The sequence below is a fragment of the Stegostoma tigrinum genome, chromosome 8, assembly GCF_030684315.1.
Source record: "Stegostoma tigrinum isolate sSteTig4 chromosome 8, sSteTig4.hap1, whole genome shotgun sequence".
Taxonomy (NCBI): Eukaryota; Metazoa; Chordata; class Chondrichthyes; order Orectolobiformes; family Stegostomatidae; genus Stegostoma; species Stegostoma tigrinum.
Window position 1 is genome coordinate 10,888,322 of NC_081361.1, and position 23,760 is coordinate 10,912,081.

Genomic DNA, 23,760 nt, shown 5'->3' on the forward strand with positions numbered 1-23,760 from the left:
CCTATAAATTGTGTGAATTCACAAGTAGATCAGACACCAGGAAATCTGCAGTAAGCAAATCACCACGAGACCCCCCTAAACTTGTCTGTGCTCCTAATTTGCTGCTTGGCCTGCTGTGTTCATCCAGGTCCACACTTTTGTTATCTCGGATTCTCCAGCATCTGCAGTTCTCACCATCTCCACGGCTGTGTGAGATGGAATACTCTCTGCTTGTCACCTTGCCAAGTCAAAGTAAGAGGAAATATGATATTGCCAAGTTACAGCACATGTTTTTAAATATATAGGGTGTGGTAAACAACAATAGTGAGCTGTAGACTCAGTACAGTGAGATTAAAGGAGATCATCCACTGTAAAGGGCAAGGTTCCTAGATAAAGGGTATTGCAGGAAGATACAGAAAGATTACAGGGGAAAAGGCAAGCAAGTGAAATTGCCTGGGTTGCTCTTGCACATGCCCACAGTTGATCGAATAGCCTCCTCTGTGTTGGAACTATTCAATTACTGGATTGCCAAGTAATCTTTTGTATTTGACACCTGTTTAAGGTGTATGTCAGCTCGTTTTAATTCATGGCCTGAGATTGGGGCAGGAACATGAGCTGGGCTGGTGCGGGTAGAGGTTTCTCAACAGATGTTCTGTGTAACCTGAAGGAATGTGATGACAGCAGGTAACTGGCAGACGTGGGCAGGAAGGAAACAGGGTTGTGAGCATTTCCCAGAGTGTAGGAATGCAAGCCCAAAGAATACGACTTTGTGTAGTGCAGTGATACTTGATAAGTGTATAATTCAATCACTGAAAATGTTGCTCATGTTTAGTGTTAACTCTTGCTTTGCCAGTTAAGAGCTCTAAACATTCTATGCAATAGATGCGTGAAGATTGTGCATTTTACAAGATTCCCTATTGCCTGTGAAACACTTCACTTGCACTTCCTCCTTTCTTCTGCTGGTGAAGCCCCTCCTGTATTAGTTTTGAAAATTCTAAGCCTATTGACGGAAATGGTAGTAGTATGAGTCATGTTACCATGACATTTGCCAGAACTTTGTGCCCAGAAGCTACCCAGCAGAGAGAGAACCAGATTGAGTCATCCGTTCCACTGTCTAGCACTTTCTTATTTATTTGCTGTTTCACTAGCCATCCAGGCTGTAAGTATCTCTTTGATTTTCAGAGTCCCTTTGTCACGTTATTGGTCAAACTCATTTTGTGATGTTCAGTCGCATTCCTATTTTATCTTTTCCGTAATAGAGTCTGAATCACTTATATCTTTTAAGCAAAGGCCTAATTGGCTTTATAAGGGTGTGGTGAAATTATTTGATAAGAATACAATTTTCATGCAAAACCTTCTTTCCTGGCCGATGTAGTGCTTTGATCTTCAAATGGATTCTGAAGGCTCTTGAAATATTGAACCAATATCCACTTCTCTGCAAACCAACATTTTGATTCAACTTAATTTGATTTTCAAATGCTGTTCCTTTTTTTTGTGTTGCTATGTCTGCTGGTTTCTGTTTTCATGAATGGTAGCAGCTCTCCTAGGCAATTCATGCTCAGTCAGATATCCATGTTTTGTAGCTTTGTGATAGATGCCCTATTTATTCCCTCACCCAATGAAAGCAGCTTCTTGTGGTATGCCTAAACAATGACCCCATATCTTTCTCTTCTCTTAGTCCATCCCTTTCCTACTCCTTCTCCACACTTCTTGTGGTCAGCCTGCGGGATGGAGTTCAAACAATAAGATCTTTGTGACTTCAGTGGTGTAATGTCACATCTGTCGCATTGTTTGGTTGTTTCCTCACATATTGGTCATCAAATACCCAAACTGGCGAATTGCCAAAACAGTGCCACATGAAATAAAGGTGTACCTCACTGATTGCAGTGATGGATACCAAGTCACTTTAATGTTCGCTTCATGTATTTGTGATGTGGTACAAGAAACAGTGAGTGTGTATGGCAGAAAAACATTCCCTGAGAAAAGGATTAAAGCCAAAAAAGACTACTTGCTTTCATTAGTTTCCCTGTGCAATGTGCTCTGATAGACAGGTCAACTGAATACTTTTAAAAATGTTAATTTTCAAAACAGTACTGATTAATGTATTACTTTCAAGCATTGGCTACTCCTGCCATGGCATGAGACAATGGTAGGTTTAACCTTCCTCTGACCCAAGAAAAGTATATTTTGTCTGCCCAATCTACTCTGTTTGGATCTCTAACCTGCCTACTAAGAGATGTAGCATTTCTTTGATCAAGGCAAGAGATCTGAACTGAATGCTTGACAGTAGAGTTGCAGGTAGACAGGATAACGAATAATGTGTTTGGACTGCCTTTGTTGGCCAGTGCATCGAGTTTATGAATTGGGAGGTCATGTTGCAGCTGTACAGAACATTGGTTACACCAGTTTTGGAATGTTGTCTGCAATTCTGATCTCCCTCTTATAGGAAGGACATTGTGAAACTTGAAAGGGTTCAGAAAAGATTTACAAAGACGCTGCCAGGGTTGGAGGGTTTGAGCAATTAGGACAGGCTAAACAGGCTGGAGCTATTTCCCCTGGAGTATGGGAAGCTGACTGGTGGCCTTACGGAAGTTTATAAAATCATGAGGGGCATGGATAGGATAAATAGACAAGATCTTTTGCCCATGGTAGGGGAGTCCAAAACTGGAGGGCATAGGTTTAAGGTGAAAGGGGAGAGGTTTAATAGGAACCTAAGGGGCAACTTTTTCAAGCAGAGGGTGGTGCATGTACGGAACAAGATGCCAGAGGAAGTGCTGGAGGCTGGTATGATTACAACATTTAAAAGGCATCTGGATGGCTATATGAAGTTCTTTCTCTGCCTGTCAATCTTTTCAAACATCTTCCCTATGTTCCTCTGAGGCAATTTCATAGAATCCCTACAGTGTAGAAACAGGCCCTTGGCTGGACAAGCCCACACCGACCCTCGGAGCATCTCACCCAGACCCATTTCCCCCCCCCCCCAAACAATCTACAAATCCCTGAACACAACAGGTAATTTAGCATGGCCAATCCAGCTGACCTGCACATGTTTGGACTGTGGGAGGAAGCTGGAGCACCCAGACGAAACCCATGCAGACACTGGGAGAATGGCAGTGGTGGGATGTGCTGAACTTTATAGGTTTGATATGCAGCTTCTCGGGTATGGGCGTGCATGGTTAGCTATCTGCCTTGACTTTTAATTACCTTTGGATTTTAGTTTGATTTTGAGATATTTGCCAAATATTGAATGTTTAGATGCACATCCAAGTGGGGGTTTTGTATACCAGTTCTTTCAGCCATCTCTACAAGACATAAGTGACCAATTTTGAGCTTTGCACCTCTCTTCTCTCTCTAGGTGTCAGTCAGGATTTGTCGGTGAATACTGCCAGCATTCAGACCCCTGCCAGATTTCACCCTGCCTCAATGGAGGGACATGCCGCACTTCAGTCACAGAAGGGAAATTACAAAGATTGTGTCACTGTGTTTTGGGATCTACGGGTGAACGGTGTGAGACAAGTGTCACCAATGTCTGTCTGAACAATCCTTGCCAAAATAAAGGAACGTGCCGTCTCATTACCCTCGAGAAGTATGAATGTGATTGCCAGCAAGGATGGATAGGTAAGAGTGACCACCTGATCTAGGTTGACAGCTGGAATCTACCATGTCACAATTTCAAAAACTTCCTGCCAAATGAAACCTAGAAACGTTAAAAGGAGCCCATGTAATCCCTGTAGCTCCTTGAACACCTTCAGCCATTTAAGAGATCATGCAATTTATCTGCAATTTAACCCAAATACCTATCTTTTTTCACATATTCTTTCTGTTAACAGTCCATCCAAACATGTTGTGGCACATCTCTGGACCATGTGGGACTTCATTCTGTGCCTGAGGTAATGACACGACCGCTGCACCAGAACAGCCCCTTGCAATCTTGCATGTTATTTACAGGGACTTGCAGAAGAAATGTGAAGTGTCAAATAGCACACTGACTTCACTTTCATAGCAGCTAACAAGGGCAGATTATTGACTGTTAGACGAGATTATCTATCTCCAATCATTTCTTTAGTTTACAACCGATGTCAGTTGCCATTTTATGGAAGAGACATCCAAACCCCTTCCACCATTTTCATGTTGAAGTGGTTGCTGATTGAATATCTGAAAGCTCTGGGTCTAATATTTGACTATGCCCATGTTGGACTCCCCAGCTAGGAGAAATAGCTTTTCTCCACACTATCAGTTCCCCTGAGCACCTTGAAAACTTTGATTAAATCACTCCATAACTTCTCAATTCTAGGGAATGCAAGCCCAGTATGTGCAATTTCTTTTCACGATTCAACCTGTGCAAGCTAGGTTTCATGTTTGAAAATCTGCACTGCTTTCCCTCTCTCCAAGGCCACTGTATCTTTCCAAAGGAATGTGGACAAACTAGGGTTTTATAGAGCTGAAGCATGACTTCTAATGACATCTACTTCAAGCTCTCTAAATTCCTATTTGTGACATTTTAATGCTTTGTTGACTTGGGCCCCTGGGTTTATTGCTTTTTCACCATTTGGAAAGTACCCTGCTCAGTTTTGTTTTGAAGTGAATGACGTCCCGTTTACCTACAGTGAAATCTATTTTCTATTGTTTTGCCCATCATTTGATCTATGACTATCCCTTTCTCATGTTTTCACCTGCATTGTTTGCATTACCACTTATCTTTCTGTCACCAGTGAATTTGGATCTCCAACTTTCTGCTCCCTCATCTAAGACATTAATAAATATGGTGAACAGCTGAGGCCCATCATTGATTTTTGAGAGAAACCATTCGTCACATTTCTGCCCATTGACCCCAGCCTCTGCCAATAATCTGCCTTTGTTAGCTGATGTTAAAGTGAAGTCAGTGTGCTGTGTGACACGTCACATTTCTTCTGGAAGTCCTTGTGAATAACATGCAAGAGTGTAAGGGACTGTTCTGGTGCAGTGGTAGTGTCATTACCTCTGGGCACAGAGGCCCAGAATGAAGTCTCACTTGCTCCAGAGATGTGACACAATATGGCTGGATGGACTAAATTAAATAAAATGTCAAAATAATAAAACATGCAATTTGCTACCCCTTAAATAAACCATAATTTTCATCTGGGCAGTTAATTGATCTCAGCAGGAGGGGTAGCAGGAACTTTGCAATGAGTCATAGCAGCTAGGAAGCATTTGTATTGACACATGCTGACAGTTATCAGGAAATAATCTCAGTTGTAAAAGAATGACCAACGAGATGTAGTTTTGGAGGTTATCAGCATCTACACTCCAGAAGCATCATTTCCAAGTATAACTTGGAAAGTGGATTGAAAAAAAAGCCCGAGTTTAAATAAACTTAATGCTAATAAACTGAATAGCTTGCCTTTCTGTAGCAGTTTTCAAATACAGTTGGTACTACCAAGTTGATAAATTATCTTGAGAAGTAAAAACCAAAAGAACTGTGGATGGTGTAAGTCAGGAACAAAAACAGAAGTTGCTGGAAAAGCTGAGCAGGTCTGTGAAGAAAAGGGTCATTGCACCCAAAACTTGAACTCTGATCTTTTTTACTTCACAGGTGCTGCTGAGCTTTTCCAGCAACTTTATTTTTGTATCTTGAGAAGTAGACTTGTTTTGCAGCTAATTCCTATTTAGCAAGGTCTCCAAACAACTGAGAGTTAAATGAATTGTCGAACTAAATGAAAAGGAGAGGAATTTTCCAGATTGATGATCCAGATTGGCTTTGTGTATTTGATCTTTTTCTCCTTTTCAAGCAATTGATTACATGATGCTTTGAGGTGAAGAGATCTCCTAACCTGGTGAACGGGACAGGCTGGTTGGGAAAAGTGTGTTTGGTGCTGTCCAGTGTTTTTGCAACTTTGCTTGGTCATGGGGTTTTTTTTTGGTTGAGTGGTGAATCATGTTCAGGGCATGGAGAGAGACCCCAACACTTGTTTGAAGTGCCATAAGATTTTTATTGTCCACCTGAGAGTGCAGATTGAGCTTTGATTAATCTGAAAAATGACAATTGTGACAGTGCAGCACTGTCAGTACCAAATAATTGCCGAAAGTATTTGGAGCAGGACGTGAACCCAAACCTTTCTGACTTGGAGCCATGGCTATATTCAATGATGCAAAATTGTACAAATGTGGTGACAAGGGAGAGACCTTCAATCTCACTATCTTCTTTGCCTTCTCAACAGGTAAAAACTGCCAGCATGTGGATTCCTGTGCCTCTCAGCCATGTGCTAATGGGGGTAAATGCAGCAGTTCAAGAGACAATTACACCTGTAGCTGCCTCCCAGGCTACACCGGATCTCACTGCCAGACTGACATTGATGAATGCTCTACTGAGGTTCTGTGCCAGAACAGTGGGACATGCCTAACCATACCAGGATCATACCGCTGCCTATGCAAACCTGGATTCACTGGGAACAATTGTGAGAGTGTTTATGTCCCCTGCTCGTCATCGCCATGCATGAACGGGGGCACTTGCCGACCAATCAACAATGACCTAACCTACGAATGCAACTGCCTGCCAGGTAAGAGCTGGGAACTGGAGAAAGATGCTCAGCATTCATTTTAGTCAAGTTGGTGGTGCACCCCAAATGTACCTGTACCTCAAAATCTCTCCATATCCCAACGGAGCAAATTCCAAATGAGACATAGTGCACTGGGAATGTTAACTCTATTTTTTCTCTCCCTGCAGATGCTGTCAGACTTACTGAGTTTCTCAAGCACCTTTTGCTTTTATTTCAGATTTCCAGCATGTGCTGTATTTTGGAGTATTTCGCTATCTATTTGTGTCTTGGAAGTTCCAATAGCCCCAACATCCACAGAGATTGCACTGCCGTATATTAGAATCCGTGTTTTCCCACTTGCATCCCAAGGGACTTGGCTTTGATTTTAAGGTTGTGTCCATAGCTTCTTGATTTCCCTCACCAGGGGAAATAATTCGTCTCTATCTACAGAATCAAATCCATGAAAGGTTTCCAGCATTCCTGGATCAGATCAACCCTCAATCTTCTGTACTTAAAACTTAATTAAGTAATAAAGTGTGCTAATGCTCAGATTCTGGTGAGGTGCCAAGCGCCAGAGTGATGGCAGTCACGTAGTGATTGATGATGGCACATCCTTGTTTAAGATTTTGCAGAGGAGTAGGAAAGGGGGAAAAGAAAATCAACATAAGAATTGCCAGACAGAGAGTGAGTAAAGTGCATCCGGCTCTCAATCTGCAAAAATGATACAGCAACGATTTGAGTTGTTGCCTACTCATTGCTTAGAACCCACTGCTGCCAGCTGGAGAACTGTTATCAGGAACAAGTCGTTAGGATCTGAAATCCATCTGTGATTGTGTTGAAGGGAGATTCAATCATGGCTTTTAAAAATGAATTGGATGATTACTTGAAGCGGAAAGACTTTGCAGAGCTCAGTGAATAGAAAGTTAGTGGGACTGGCTGAATTGCTAATGTAGAGAGCTGGTATGGACCTTCGTGTAGGTAATCAGTGTTTCGTTCTGTGATTATCAGCAATATTACTGTTGTTGAGTCAGAATGTGTTTGAGAGGACACAGCTCAATTTAACCTGGATCTGCTGCTGCAAGATTTTCGAAGTTTCAATTGTGCTGCAGCGAGGATTGTTGAGCAAGGTCCTATATATCTGCAGAGAAGGGGACATCAGACCAACTCTTCTGAGGTTAAGGCAGTGCACATGCTTGCACATAGTTCTTTATTAGGAGAAATAAGGCCCATTGTACCACATGTGTCACAGGAAAACCCAATACAAGGAATTCAAATGAGGAATGATTCCTCTGTCCAAAGTGAGTTTTAGTTTTTGCTCTCTTTGAACACCAATGCAGAATTCTCTGTATAAATTGCATACTCACACTGGGAAGCTTCCAGCGGTGACTGCTGGTTTGTATTATGTTAGATATAGTCCATGTGGCAATGATGTGGTATTGCTGTAAACCACTGTGTCGTTAGAGAGGAATTATTGAGCCAGGCTTCCTCTATATGATTGCCATCTGCTGACAGCACCTTATCCCCATCCACTCCACTCGCTAAGTTTGTGAATAGCTTAGGTCCAGGGAGTCAACTGTGACTTAACCCTCAATATCCCTTGGTACAACAGTACAGACCATTTCTGAAAAAGTGCGAGGAGTACTTTGTACAAGTTTCCTTAATTGAGGGATATGCTCGCATTGGAAGCAGTTCAGAGAAGACTCACTTGGCTGATTGCTGGGACGAAGTGGTTTTTTGTGAGGAGAGGTTGGCTGGATTAGGTCCTTGAAGTTTAGAACAATGAGAGGTGATCTTAGTGAAACATGCCAGATTGTGAGGGGACTTGAAAGTTAGATGATGGGATGTTTCTCTTCACTGGTGGATGTAGAAACAGGGCAGAGTTTAAAAATAAGGGATTTCCCATTTAAGACAGGGGTGAGGAGAAATTTCTTCTCCAGATGTTGTTACTCTGAAATTGTCTTGCCCAGAGAGCAGTTGAGGCTGTGGTATTGGATGTATTCAAGGCTGTGTTAGGCAGATTTTTGATTAACAAAGGGTTGAGGAGGTAAAAAAATGAAATTAAGCCTACAATCCGATCAGCTATGATCTTGTGGGGCAGCATGCTTCAGGGCTAAATAGTCTTCTCCTCTTTAAGTCTGAAGGCTATGCAATTTGGTAACCACCCAGCATGTGCACAGATTACCAAAACCCTGTTCCACACAAGCACTTGTACTCCAGTTTGATTCAGCATCATGGTAAAGAGGTTAGGAAACATCATGAGGAAGAAAGGAGAAGAAAATCATCTTTTGTCTACTAAAAATTCTGTTTACATGATTAGGGCTGGGCACACAGTGCCAACAGACTGGAGCTATTAGTGACCACGACCATCTGGTTTAATCTTGCCCTCAATCCCTAAGTGAATAGCTGACTGAGGGCATGCCCTAGAATCACTGACTATGATCAGAGTCACTAATTGACTGTCAGAAGTACATGAGCCTAAAAGCCCTGCTTTAACACGCTGATAATTGCAGCTATAAAACTTAGGATGTCCTAATGAGTCGTTTTGTTTTGGTCACTGCCGACCACCTTGTCCAGATTCTGAGTTTCTGTTTAGATAAAATTGTAACGTGTTGCTCTCACAGTTATGGAAGAGAGATCAATGAATAGTTGTCTTGCCCACTCTCCCTGAATCACTGGCAATTAATTAAGGCAATGACCTTTTTGCCCCCTCTATTTGAAAGATTTTTGTATTTGAAGGCAGCATATTCCGTTCTTGTTTGCCACTTGCTTTTGTAATTTCTTCTCTATCACTTTGAACTTGTGGCTGTATGCTCCTGCAGATGTATCAATTTTGTTTTCTAATCTGACTGAGGATCTTGGCCAGGAAATGTGTTTTGCCAATGAGGAAACATTTAAACTGAAATTGCAGGTGAATTACTTAAACAATTAGCTGCAATAGCGGGTCCCTCTTGACATTATTAACTCTGCTCCAAGGTCAATTAGGAGCTATCGCACTAACTGGGCAAGGCAGTTGCCTGTGGGGAAAGGGTTTGCAGGAAACCAAGTTTCACAATGTTACAGGATGTGTAGTGCTAGGAAAACAAGCTTCTTGGAAACAGTACAAGAGGATATTGATGGAAGTACTTAACGTACAAGAGTGCACATTGGAGCTGCAGGACTTGATCTGCTAGTCCGAATACAGCTCATTTGTACACCGCATTTTGATTTAAGTGGCAGTACGCAGTGATCTGGTTTTCAAATTGGGCCTGGCATTTAATCCTGTGCTCAAGATGGGTTTGACTTTGGAATTGAGCAAACAGAAATCATATGGTTGGCTAATGGAATTGGCTTACACTTCCACTCTGAGGGTTTTCTTGGCTGCTCCATTCTGGGGCGTCAGTAAAACTGCAGTACAAAGTGACATTTCCAACACAAACAAGGTCACGATGGCTCTGGTTAAAATAGTATCTGGCCTGCTGTGTTCATCCAGCCTCACATTTTATCACCATGGTTCTGGTGTTTGGTTTTGAGTTTCTTTGTTGTCATATGCCCAAGCACTTGACAAGGCTATTTGGATGCAGTGATGGCTGTATCTTGAGCTTTGACTAGCCAACATGTGCAAGTTAAAATGTGTTTCTCTTGATTGAGTTTTGGGAAAGCCAGTTCTTGGAATCAGAACGTCACGTTGAAAGAGAGAGAATGAAGCTTTGCTTTTGAGACTGTGACTCGTTGATTTGTTGCTGGAACATCTGTGTTAGTTACAGAACATGACTGTTTGTTTTACGTTGCAAGATAATCCATGAATCAAATTCCATCTTGTGTTTGGCAGGGTTCAGTGGGAAGGACTGTGAAATTAACATTGATGATTGCCCTGAGCACAAATGTCAGAATGGTGGTACCTGCGTGGATGGAGTGAACACATACAATTGTCGATGTACACCTGAATGGACAGGTACGTGAAGAGTTTGTGATGAATTGCGTTGAATTGTACATTTGAAGAAAGCTTGGCTCAGATTGAACCAAATGATATTTTAAGAGAACTAGGTTTACCTCCACCAGGGGGTGGTTGGAACATGAATGGAAAGCTTGAAGGTGATACATTCCTTAACATACTTTCAGCAAATAAATTACTTCTGAAGTGTGGTCCCTTATTTTACATTGACAAATATTGTTGCCAAAAATGTGAGCAGCAAGGTTGGTTCCATAAACAACAATGAGCTGTTTGTTTGATTCAGTCTGTTTCTGGCTTAGTCCTCTTATTTTGAAGGACAATTATTGCACTGTGTAGTGAAAACATAAAAAAATCAGCCAAGGCTCTCTTTCTTGACCACTTTCCAGAGCTGACTATTAGAAATACAGGTGAAAACCTTGGATGGACTTGGCCAGATTCAAGGGCCCCCATCACTCATCTCCTGGGTACTCCAAGGAACAATATGCATTTGTAGGAGACATAATAGAGTACTAAAGTATTGCAGACCCTTACTTCTTCTACAGACAATGATTCCACAAGTGTTGGGCGGAAAAGTGGAATTGCAGAAAGTAGAATAGTAGAAAGGTTGGGCTGTGAGAAGCTTCCCAAAGTGACAGTCCTCTCCCTCAGAAGCTGAGAGCTTTGACAGATGTTATGTTTTCCACTCTCCTCCCTGCTTATGTAGTTATCCCAGTTTAGAGACCAATTGGTGAAAACACTGCTTGTTAAAATAAATTGTCGCTGAGTCGATTCAAAGCTTATTGCAGAATAAACGTTTGTGGTTTGGGGGCAGATAGAAGATTGGCTTGTTAACCAGAAACACAGCGCAGGAATAAGCAGATAATTTTCAGGCTGACAGGATGTCACGAGTGTGCCACAAGGCTCGGTGCTGGAGCCTCAACTCTTTACAATTTATATAAATGGGCTACGTACAGGGATCAAAAGTATGGTAGTTAAATTTGTTGATAACACAAGTCAGAAATCTCACAACACCAGTTTGAGGCTTCAAAAGCTTGTGATTTCAAACAAACCTGTTTCACTATAGCCTGGTCTTGTGTGATTTCTGACTTTGTCCACCCCAGTCCAACACTGGCACCTCCACATCATTGATAGGTAGCAAAGTGTGCTGTAAATAGGTCATGAGCCTACAAAGGAATAGAGATAGGTTAAGTGAATGGGCAGAGTGGCAATGAAGTACAATGTGGGAAAGTGTGAAATTGTGCATTGTGGCAGAAAAGAAAAGAAAGAAACATATTATCTAGATTGTGAGGGGCTGCAGTGCTCTGGGTTGCAGAGAGATCTGGTGTTCAAGTGCATGAATTGCAGAAGGTCAGTGTACGGGTACAGCAAGCAATCAGAAAAGCTCATAGAATGTTACGGTTTATTGCAAGGGCAACTGAACGCAGGTAGGGAGGTTATACTTTAGTCATACAAGACATTGGTTAGACCACATCGGTAGTACTGTGTATCGTACTGGGGCACAACTTACAGAAGAGTGTACTGCATTGGAAGCAGTTCAGAGAAGGTATTACTGGACTAATGTCTTGACTGAGCGATTGCTTTTATGGGGAAAGGCTAGACCTGTATCCTCTGGAGTTTAGAAGAGTTGGAGGTGGCTTAATTGAAGCATTTAAGATCCTGAGGGAACTTGACTGTTGAATGTTGGGAGAAGCTAGAAAGAGGAATCATTGTTTTTTTTTAAAACAGTGGTGCCTAATTAAAACACAGACGAGGAAACATTTTCTCTCTCAGGATTGAGTCTTTGGAATTCACGTTCCTCAAAAAAGCAGTGAATGTGAAATTTAAGGATTTTTAAGGCATAGGTGAAATTCTTGATTACCAAGGGAATGAAGGATTCTCAGGAAGCTGCAGGAATGTAGATTTTAAGCAGCTGTGATCTTATCAAATGACAGAGCAGGCTTGAAGGGCTGAGTGGCCAACTCTTGTGCCTTGTTCATACATTCACAGCGGGCGACATGGTGGCTCAGTGGTTAGCATTGCTGCCTCTCAATGCCAGGGATCCGGGTTCAATTCCACCCTTGGGCGTTTGTGCGTTCTCCCCATGTCTGTGTGGGCTTCCTTCAGGTGCCCCGGTTTCCTCCCACAGACCAAGGATGTGCAGGCTAGGTGGATTGGCCATGCTAAATTGCTTGTAGTGCCCAGGGATGTGTAGGTTAGGTGGGTTGTAGGAGGATGGGTTTGGGTGGGTGCCCTGAGGGTCCGTATGGACTTGTTGGGCCGAACGACCTGTTTGCACACTTTAGGGATTCTACAAACATATGAATCCTGAAACAAAATTTGTTTTAGACCCTAAACTGAATTGTTTTCTAACATGTTGCAACCTGGTTCTTAAATTCTTTCTTGTTTCCTTTCCATCTCCATTCCCTCAAACAATTGCATGAAGTACATGTGCTGAGTAGGTTAAGTAAGGAAGAAGGGAGATGCAGGATAAATTGCTGTACAGACTGGAAAGGGTGTGGTGAACTTAGAGGGAAAAGAAATGTTTAAAATTAGGTAGGTGAACAGGATATTGGAGGTAATTGAAAGCAGAGCAGAGGAAGGCTTTGAACAAAGGAGTTTTTGGTTCAGACCCTTTGGCAGTGACTCTGGCTTTTCAGCTGGAATACATTCTGGGTAAGTGAGCAAGACATGAAATTGTGGAATTGATTTGGTCTAGTTCCAGCTATTTGATTTCGGAGATTGATGAGACTCAAGTTCAAGGTTGGGTTGGGGGCTGGGAGACTATCTGCAGTTTTACACTAATGTTGTGGTCAGCAAGTTAGGGTTTTTATAACCAAAAGGAAAATACTTTCAACTTATTTACCTTTTTAACAACTGAAATCATTTCAGAACCCAGTTTGGAGATGGTGTTGGAGCAGGGCTATCACATATGACTCTGTCTCTGCCTGGTATTCAACTCAAACTTCCTATAATGGTATAAATGTAGGATGACAAAGAACTTTATTGTGTTTGTAGCACAGAAATGTGCTATTAAGCATGACAAATCTATGTTGTTATTTATCTTACCCGTGAGAATCCACCCAGCCGATTTCATCTGACTGTGCCAGCGTGTTCTTCTTTTCCTTTCTTCCTTGAGTGCAAGTGAGATGATCATTGTCACCTATTCCATTGCTATCTAGTTTTAAATCTCACCCCATGTGTAAAGAATTTTGCCCTGAAATGTTTTAAATCAGGACTGTTGCAGTTAGTTTAGAGGTGAGTCACGTTGGAGTTAATGATATTGGCTGCAATCCTGTGACAATGGGTTTTAGTGAAGAATGGTTAAAATAACCTGCCTGTATTTGCTGTCTTAGAATAATCCTTCCTCATTTGGATCAGTACCTCTTGATCTGTAGCATCTTTGTAAGGCATGAGGGTCTGCAGTGATGCTGGGTGCTGGTGACAGTGTGTTTGGTCACAAGTAACCATCCTGATTCAGTTAAATATTAGTTATTAGTACAGATTACTTTAATTTTGGTGGTGGGGAGGTGCAGGGAAAGATGTGATTGGAGGATATTAGACATTTAGAGATACACTTTCATATCTTTGGGACCAGCTTTCCGGCCTGGTATGTTCCCCAGTTGGTATGTGCAAAGGCACCATCGTTGTCTGTGTATTTTGTGTTTTTTATTGACTAATGGGACGAGGGCATCTCTATCTGGCCAGCATTTATTGTCCATACCTAGGTGACCTTGAGAAGATCAAGGTTTGCTGCCTTCTTGAACCACTGCAATCCACATGCTGTAGATAAACCCACAATGCAATTGTGGTAGAAATTGCAGGATTTTGACGCAGCAACTGTGAAGGAATGGTGATCTGTTTCCAAGTCAGGATAGTGAGTGTCTGATATGGGAATTTGCATGTAGTGGTGTTCCCATGTATCTGCTGCCCTTGTCCTTGTATGTGGAAGTGGCTGTGGGTTTGGAAGATGCTGTCTGAGGATCTTTGGTGAATTTCTGCAGTGCATCTTGTAGACAGTACACAGTGCTACTACTGAGCATCAGTGGTGGAGGCAGTGGATGTGAATGTGGTGCCAATCAACCAAGTGGGCTGTTATTTCCTTGTCCATGTCAAGCTTCTTGAAATTGTTGTGGGAGCTGCCCTCATCCAGGCAAGTGGGGAGTATTCTACAACACTCCTAATTTGTACCTAGAGACAAGGAATAGGCTTTGGGAGGTCAGGAGGTGAGATACTTAGTGCAGGATTCGTAGCCTCTGACCTGCTGTTGGAGTCAGTATTTATATGACAAGTCCAGTTGAGTTTCTGGTCAATGCTAACCCTCAGGATGATAACAGCTGGGGATTCAGTGATGGATATGTCAAGGGGCAGTGGTTAGAGCACCCCTTATTGGAGATGGTCATTGCCTGGCATTTCTGTGGTGTGAATGTACTTTGATACTTCTGTTGCTGTGTGGGCTGATAAGACAATGCTATTACCTAGCCAATACTTGAACATTACGTCAGCTGTCCAGCTCATACTTAGGTTCCACAGTGCCAAAAATCTACTGCAGTAGTAATAGTAGAAAATGCCATCTCATTGGCAGTGAGGGACAGAGTTCATGTTTCAGGTCTAAGACCATTCATTATGACCAGTTCTCGTCATGAATGCCAGATGTACTGAGTATTTTCATCACTTCTGTTTTGTTTTACATTTCCAGCACCTGCAGTATCTTGCTTTTATATCTTGTGTAGCAGGGTGAATTCACTTTGACATTGTATTGCATTTAACTCAACCATTTGCACAGATTGTAACACCTGTTAATTCCCACAGTAAATGTTGAGCTTGGCCAAAGTTTCTGCTTGATTATGTGACACATGAAGTACTCAGTGCCTGTCAATGAACCCTTCATCCCTTTCCCCCCATCTAGGTCAGTTTTGTACAGAAGATGTGGATGAGTGTCAACTGCAGCCAAATGCATGTCAGAATGGAGGAACCTGCTCCAACAACATCGGAGGTTATAACTGCGTCTGTGTCAATGGCTGGAGTGGTGATGACTGCAGTGAGAACCTTGATGACTGTGCAGTTGCTATTTGCATGAATGGGGCCACCTGCCATGATCGTGTGGCATCTTATGTTTGCGAGTGCCCTGTTGGTAAAGCTGGTAAGGCTTGAACTCTGGAGTTTAATTTTATTTTTGACTCAGTAATATTTCTGACCATGGGCTATGACTGAAAGAAGCTGTCAAATTCTAGTTGTCCTCAATTGGAATGGGAGAGGGATGGTGATGGGGAGGGGTGATAGATAAGCTTAAACATACTTTTGAGTCTCCTGAGCCTTAGGCTGGGCTTACTTGACATAATTGAGTTTAAAACCCAAGAGCCATGGAGAATGAATTGTTGAACCAGAGCTGGAGAGCAGGCAAAACTAATTGATCTGCATTTTTTAATCCACCGCATCAAGTATTATTGTTCCACTCTCTCGTCTTAAGTGAAACTTCTGTTTCTCATTTTTAAATTCTAAACACTAATTCCACCCATAGTCAGTACTCGGACATTTCTGGTTCTGAATATTGTCTGGGTCTGCAAATTCCTAAAAGACAACATAGGTTTTTGAAGTTTATTATAATAATTGGCTTTAAGAAGGATGTGAAGGTTGTTATTGTTCAGTTTGATAGCCCTAATTAACATCTTATGTGTTTCAGTCAGTATCAGATGCTTTTAACTTTTAAAATTTGAAGGTATCCTTTCTAGTTTTCAATTCCACGATGCTCCTGTATCATGAAGAAAAGTCCTTTATATCCAAATGTAAGCTTTATGTAAGGTTAATGAGCAGAAGTTGATTGAGGTTCAAATGGTGCTTTGTAAACACTTCTCAATGGTGCCTACTTTACCACCCACAACCATGATCTCCCTCACAATTTCAGATCTTAACTGATCTCACTGCAGGAGAATCTCTAACCTTGCCTTCTGATTTAAAGTCCTTGAATATGTCATAGTCTTCATGTTGTGTGTTCTCCTCCTTGTTTATGATTAGCTTGCTCTTATCTCAAAACCCAAGCTTACTGCAGAAAGGGTAGATTGATGGAGGCCAGGATAAGTTTGTAATAGATTTTTTGATCTCCGAAGTTGACAACAGTGCTACCGATGGCTGAACAGTTGTCAGTGGAGTTGACTCCACAGGTATAGATTCTGCACAAATATTGACCTGTCTGCGACAGATGTTTGATAGAAAATTGTATTAAGTCAGTGGGGAGAGGAACAAATAACTTTAGGCTGTCAGTAATAATGTTAGGAATACTCAACACTCTTCTCCCTGTCATCAGGGTAACTGCAATAGGATTGCTTCTGTCCACAAATGAGGCACAAAGCTCTGCTGAGTGCAGATGACTCAACAGGGAGCCATCACCCCAATTGCTACACCCATTATTCCCATTGGCAACAATGAGTAATGAACAGGCTCTGCAGCTCTTGGCTGATAAAATTGTTGCCAACATGTTCTTGCACCCCAGACCAGTGACTTGGGAAGTTTCTGCCCAAATTTTTTTTTTGTACATTTCAAAAGGATGATTTTGTGTCACATATTACAAACTGCAACACCCAGCAGTTATTAAATATCTATATTGTGCTTCACACCCCAATAATTAACTTCACGCAGATCTGAAGCTGTGAAGTGCTTCCTGGGAAAGAAACCTGATGTTTAAGAAGATACGCATTCGATGAGGATATGCTGTGAATTCAAGCAAACCTTACAACTACAATTGAAGGGATTCTCATCTCGTGGGAGAAGCATATGACTAACTATCGGCAACGCTTTTTCTGACCGACAGCAAACTGAGGAAATGTGCTGTGTTATCTGTAATGATTGATATTGCCACTATTAAGGTTTAGGACGGTAGCTTACAGTCCAGATAATTTGCTGTTGACTGTTGCCACCTTGTCGAAGGCAGCTGGTTATACGCAATAAATGCTGGTCCAAACGGAGACGCCCACGTTCCGTGACAGAATAAAAAGTGTGGCTGAGCAGCCAACGGCAAAATATTTGCTGCTTGCAAGCCAACATTACTCAATTGTTCTGCATATGTTTGGTTATCAAAGATAGATTCTAGCCAATAACCTTTCTCAGCTGAACAGGAAACATCCCATGTTGGTTTTATTTTAAAAGCAATTCTACTCTGTACCTGCGCTGACTGTTATCAGTGCTGTGTTAAATACTGACTTGCCCCGTGCATTTTTTAAAAAATGTTCATCTGCCTTCGAAAAGTATTGCTGTTAATTTGAACAGCACTTGCGTGCTTCCCATGGTTTTTCTCTTCAACATCAGCAGTGAGAGTCAGTGACCCCTTCGGGGTAACTGTCTGGGAAGAGTTAGATGGAACACGTGAAGGGGTTTGAACAAACATCTGCAGCATCCTCTCATTTCCACTGTCTGATTAAACTCCCACGGTTGGATTTAACTCCTTCACGCTGTTCCCCTTGATGTGACCAACTCTGACTGTTTATACTTCGATTGAGCCACCAGACAAGAGGCTACAAAAGGAAATCACAAATGCATTGGGATGGCAAGATTCATGCTTTCAGCCAAAAAAGTGGAAGCCAGTTCCTATTCTTTGAGTAGGACTCTCTTCGATAACTAGACCAAATGTTGATTCTAAATCTGAGTTTTCTTCGTGTTCTTAATTCAAATCATTAAGGGTTTTGAAATAACTCCGTAAAGGCCAGTATCCTGTCACCAAATCACCTTTTGTCTATACGTAGAGAGTCCTTGAGGCAGAGCCAGCTCTCGGAGTGAACAGAACCTCTACTCCTGTTTATATCTGTCAGCCGGGCTCCCTGATTGGGGCTGTTAATCTGGTCCATTCAGGGAACTCATATATTTTATGAGGTCCTCTTGGCTGACCTCAATACAGTCACGATAGATACATGGTTATAGGTCACAGCTCAGTCCTGATCTAATTTGAATGGCAGAACAGTCTTGAGCACAAGAAACCTGAAGGCTCTCTGTCAGTGATGGGATGAAGAATGTCTAGGATAGACAAGAGGCCTGAATTGGAGCAAAGCACAAAACTTCAAGGGTTGTAAATTGCCTGAATGCTTGGCCAACATCCAGTACCAGATGAACAGAGATTCCCTCCAGTCAAACACTAAATAAAGCTGTTGTCTTTAAACCCTGCCACAAACTGTTCCCTAGCCCCAGACTCCATTCTTCTCCCTGGCAACTGTCTTTGACGAAACAAGACTTTTTGCAACTTTGTCAAATTTGAGTCCAATACCAGCTTTCAAACATATGTCTGCTCTGTTTCTGAACCCAACCACTTATACCTTTAGAACACCACGTGGATTTGTTAACTCTCTAGACTTGACTATTTCACTACACCCCTGTCTGGCCTCCTGTTTTCCAAATTACTTCTATCTATTCTGAAGCTTTGCCAGTATCTTAACATGTATAGAGCCCAAACCATCCAGCATCCATGTGTTGAGTGACCCTCATTCCCAGAGAAACCAACTTTTTGAATTTAAAACATTGTCTTTTTTTGTAAATCCTTACATGTCCTGTTCCTGCTCAACCTATGTCCACTCTTACAGCCCCATCACCCTCAGATATCTGCACACCTTGAATTCTATCGTCTTACTCCAATTTTAATCATTCTACTAGTGGCCACTGTACCTGGCCTCTAAGTTCAAGAGTTCCCTCCCTAAACTTCTCCTTTCTACCTCTGTCCTGCTTGAAGACATTTCTCAAAACCTACTTGTTTGTTCAAGCTTTTGGTTATTTCATATCTCCTTATGCAGTTTGATGAACTTGTTTGCTAAAATTCATTTGAAAGGTCTTGGATAGCTTTACTATGTTAAAGAAATTGCATTAGTTTTGAATCTAGAGGAGATTACAGAAATGGGCAGGGGAGTGGTATGAGGCAGTGGAAGGATTTGAACACTTAATATGAGGGAGCTTTAAAAATTGTCCTACAAGGACCCAAAATCAGTGCAAGTCAAAAAGCACTGGCGATGGGTGAGTGGGTCATGGCACAGCCCTTGATAAGTGCAACAAGAGTGTTTTTTGTGAATTGAAATTTACTGAGGGTACAAGATGAGGGACTACAGCTGGATGGACACTGCGGTAGTCAAATCTTGAGGTAACAAAATGCATGAGACGGAAACAAATAGGAAAAGATAAGGTGGAGAAGGACCACTTTGCATTCATAGAAGTGGGTAATCTTGACAACAGAGTGTATATGGGATCAGAAGTTCAGCTCGGGCTGAAAAAAAATGCCAAGTTTGCAAACAACCCAGTTTAGTCGTAAACCAGTGCCACAACTAGCAGTGAAGAAATGTCAATAAGGAATAAAAAAGGTAAATTATAAGAGGAAAAACATTTCAGGAGCAGCATGTGAATTGTTTAATTGGAATAACTAGAGCTGACAAACTCCTTTTTATGGGCTCAAGGGATCAGGGTAATATGTAAATAATTAGTCATTTTAATTCTGTGTATTCTGTTCCTTTTCCTCCTTTGAGGAAGTGGTAATTCTTTTTAACCTGTGAATAATAATTTTTGTTTTGTTTTTAGGAATCTTCTGTCAGGTGGATGATGCATGTGTTAGTAACCCATGTCATGAAGGAGCCACATGTGAAACCAATCCTCTAAAGAGCAGCTTCTTTTGTAGTTGTCCCCTTGGATACAGGGGGGCCATCTGTGATGAGGATATCAATGAATGTGCACTGGGTAAGTGTCTGGGCAATGGATAGATCTTTACCTTGTCATATTGCTGATTATATTTTACACATGAACAGTTGAGAGTTATTACTTCTGTAAATCATTTTTTGGTCAAGCTTGGCATTTATTATTCACCCCAGTGAGTCTGAGAAGGAACTCAATGATGTTTCCACAGACCAGGTATTCTTGTCCCTCCCATGTCACCAAGAGCCAAGCTGAGCTCTCTTAAAACGCCTCTCACATTGCTTCAGTGTTGTTGGTTTTCTCCTGTTGACCTGTGGTCCTAGGCCAATTGTACTGACATAGAACACAAAACATGGATGTTCGAATCTGATATTACTACTGTTTCCTGTAAAGTAAAATACTCCTTGACTTCACTGTCCTTGCAAGCCATTATCTCATTCCAACCTTCCCATTTCTCTAAAGTCCTTGAATGTTGTCACCAATGCCTAAATTTGTGCCAGGGAATTCCAATTTTGAGCCCCTTCAATAAGGCTTCTACCTCTGCTGCAATCCTTCATTGGCTCCACATAGTTGCAAATTATATCCTATGTGATTGTAGTAATGGCAAAGTATCTTTTCTTGCCCTTTATCCACCTGTATGCATGTTGACCACACCATCCTCCTTTAACGCCTGTCTGCTGTTGCCCAGCCAGGTGAGAAGGCACATGGCTGGTTCCATCTGTCCAGTCATAGCCAGAAAGTCATTTCAGATGGCTTCTCCTCTTGTTTGCTCACTGTTTTCTCAAGCATCCCTGAAGAACTACCCTTCTCTTCTTTCTCCTTGAGAGGCTGACCCTCTGGAGCGCAATTTGAAAACACTTGTCGCTCTTCGCATGCCTTCTGAAACATCCAGCTCCACCTCACCAATGCCTGTCTCTACCGGTCCACTCCTTCCAAATTCTCAGACTGTTTATCTGGCAAGCAGTATTGGGTGAGCAGCAAGTTTTTTTGGCTAAATGTTTGGAAGACTGAAGCCATTATCTTTGATTCCTGACACATGCTCTTTCAACCAGCCTCTAATTCAATCTGTTCTCCCTGGTCCCTGTCTAAGACTGAACCAGAGTCTTCACAGTCTTGGTGTCATGTTTGACGTGATCTTCTGACCACATATCTCCGTCATCACCAATGCTGCCTGTTGCCACCTCCATAACATTGCCCTCTTTCTGATGCTGTCCTCGTTCATCAACTGAAGTCCTCATTCGTGCCATTTTTGTCTCAAGACTTGATTATTCCAGTGCACTCCTGGTTGGCATTTTCTATTCCAACCCCTCTGCCTGTGCTCCAAGCCACACTAAGCCCAATTCACCCAATGAGCCTCTGCTCAATAATCAGTATTGGCTCCCAAGTTAAACCAATTCTTGTCTTTGTTTTCAGATAACTCTGTAGCCTTAACCCTGCTAATCTCAATAATCCTCACTCCTCCTGTTCCCAATATCTGCAGACTTCTGGATGTTTATGTTTCTCCAGTGTTTGCTTCCAGAGTAAAATCTCCTGATTTGAGTCACTCTACCATTGGTGGCCATGTCTTTAGCTACCAGGACTCCCTTTCTAGAATTCCCCTCATTTTTGGAATCCTTCTACCTCTCTCTCTTTTGTTTTCTGCTTGAGAACCTATCTTCTGACCATCTTCCCTCATATCTCCTTGTAAGTCAGTGTCAAATGTCGAAGAAACAACTTGGGTCATTTTGTGACATTAAGAGGCACTAAACAAGTACAGATTTTTGTTGATGGGTTTGGTGGTGTGTACAGCAATGAGATTAGGGTTTTGAAGGAGGATGAGAACTTGAAAGAGAGGGAGTGCATTTCTCATAAGCAGTAAATGGCAATTGTGTGTGAGGATAACATCCTTGATATTCCAGAAACTAGGGTTCACATGAATGTCTCTGACCTTCATACATTTACACCGTAGGAGGCAATCCCTGTGAGCATGGAGGGAAATGTGTCAACACCAAGGGCTCTTTCCGCTGTGAGTGTGTCATTGGTTACACAGGACCACGCTGTGAGATGGACATCAATGAATGCGTTTCTATGCCATGCCAGAATGATGCCACCTGCTTGGACCAGATTGGTGAATTCAAGTGCATCTGCATGCCAGGTAGGAACTAACATGGCAGATGCACAGACGCCCTACTGCATATCTGAACTATTGGACACATGTTTTCAAAATAAAATCATGTTTGAGGCATTTACTAACCGTGGATGTCAGGTTCAGAATTAATCTGCAACAGGCACAGACAGACGGAATTCTTCCGGTTTAACTAAACAAAAATGCCAATGGGGAAAAAAACAGTAAAAGTAGCACAAGTTAATTTTAAAATTATTTTTAACTTTGGTAAATTTGAATCAAGAAGGCAAAAGGAATAAAGAGCAATGCAACATGTGTTTAGCAATTCCTAATGCAACATTTTAGGTCAAAGGTCAGGCAGTGACATATATCCAAAGTTTCTTGAGAGATTTATAAAGTGAAAGAATGGCATGTTGAATATGTTACACAAGTACTTGAACATATACTCCAGCTGTAAGTGGAGCCACCTACAGCTGTATCATGTTGTATTATGTAGCCAACCCTATGTGGAAATAATCATAAAAGAGCCTGTATGACTGACCCGCATTTTGAAATTGACAAGTTATTGCGTAACGAGACATTACCCAGCCTTCTTTTATGTTAGGGCCCGTGCTGTGGTCTCTTGGAATCGCTGATTTCTCAACAGAGTTGACAAACATATGACAGTACCAGAGTTTGGCCTGTTCTCTCAGCTTATTCAAATTTGCTTGCAGGGACCTTTTATCCCCCTGTCTCTTCCAAATTCTCAGATCATCTGCAAACCTATGGACCCCATCCTGTCTGTTTTGGGAAAATACTAATGCAGCATCATCCTTAGTACTGACCCCTCTGGAATAGTGTTTGTAACTATCAACTGATTCTCACTATTTGCACCAAATAGTGCCACAATATGGCTTTTATCTGCAGTCCCTCGTTGCCAAGTATTTGATTCCTGCTTTTCTTCAATGTAGAACAGTGCTATATTTTTAGCTCAATTCTTCAAAAGGGCATCTGGGGTTTTAGCTCAGTCCCTCATCTAGTTTTCACTCAATAGTGCATGAGTAATTAGCTGAGATTCAATGCTGAGGTATATTGAGTGGGAACTGAAAGTGCAATCTTGTGGCTCAGAGGCAAGAGTCATCTAAACTGACATCTAAGAGTAGAGAATAATGTGGAGGATTGATGAAAAGAAATAACATTATTGAGCCTCCTCCTCATTCCATGAATGGTTCAGAATTTCTTGTTGAGCACTTTTGTTTGTTTCCATGTTTGTTGAGGAGCACACCAGTTTCATTAGCTGTGTTTTTAAAGAGCTTTTCACTTTTCATTGCGAATGTTAGGTTTTGCGGGGACACACTGTGAATTGAACATCGATGAGTGTGAAAGCCAGCCTTGCCTAAACAATGGTGTGTGTAAGGATGATGTGAACAGATTCACATGCAAATGTCCACCTGGTGAGTAGAGTTTTAACGATAGAGGGACGTTCTTTTTTGTTTTGTATATTGATGATGGGTTACCTCACGTAGTCATTGACGTGTCTGCTATGAATGAGACCCTGAATCCCATCTGTCCCTCTTCAGGCTCCTCACCTTCCCATGGGAAATTGGACTTTAGTCACTCTT

At 41.9% G+C, this 23,760-nt stretch overlaps 1 protein-coding gene across 2 annotated transcripts in view; it reads left to right on the top strand.

Moving 5' to 3' along the window:
• Nucleotides 1-23,760, top strand: part of LOC125456541 (neurogenic locus notch homolog protein 2-like) — a 166,649-nt gene that overhangs the window by 71,665 nt on the left and 71,224 nt on the right. For both annotated transcript variants that reach the window (XM_059647728.1, XM_048539747.2), the window contains exons 3-9: nucleotides 3,335-3,597; nucleotides 6,177-6,515; nucleotides 10,303-10,425; nucleotides 15,311-15,544; nucleotides 19,945-20,100; nucleotides 22,004-22,189; nucleotides 23,479-23,592. In XM_059647728.1, coding sequence (XP_059503711.1) covers nucleotides 3,335-3,597; nucleotides 6,177-6,515; nucleotides 10,303-10,425; nucleotides 15,311-15,544; nucleotides 19,945-20,100; nucleotides 22,004-22,189; nucleotides 23,479-23,592 — 1,415 coding nt within the window. The remainder of the gene's footprint in view (nucleotides 1-3,334; nucleotides 3,598-6,176; nucleotides 6,516-10,302; nucleotides 10,426-15,310; nucleotides 15,545-19,944; nucleotides 20,101-22,003; nucleotides 22,190-23,478; nucleotides 23,593-23,760) is intronic.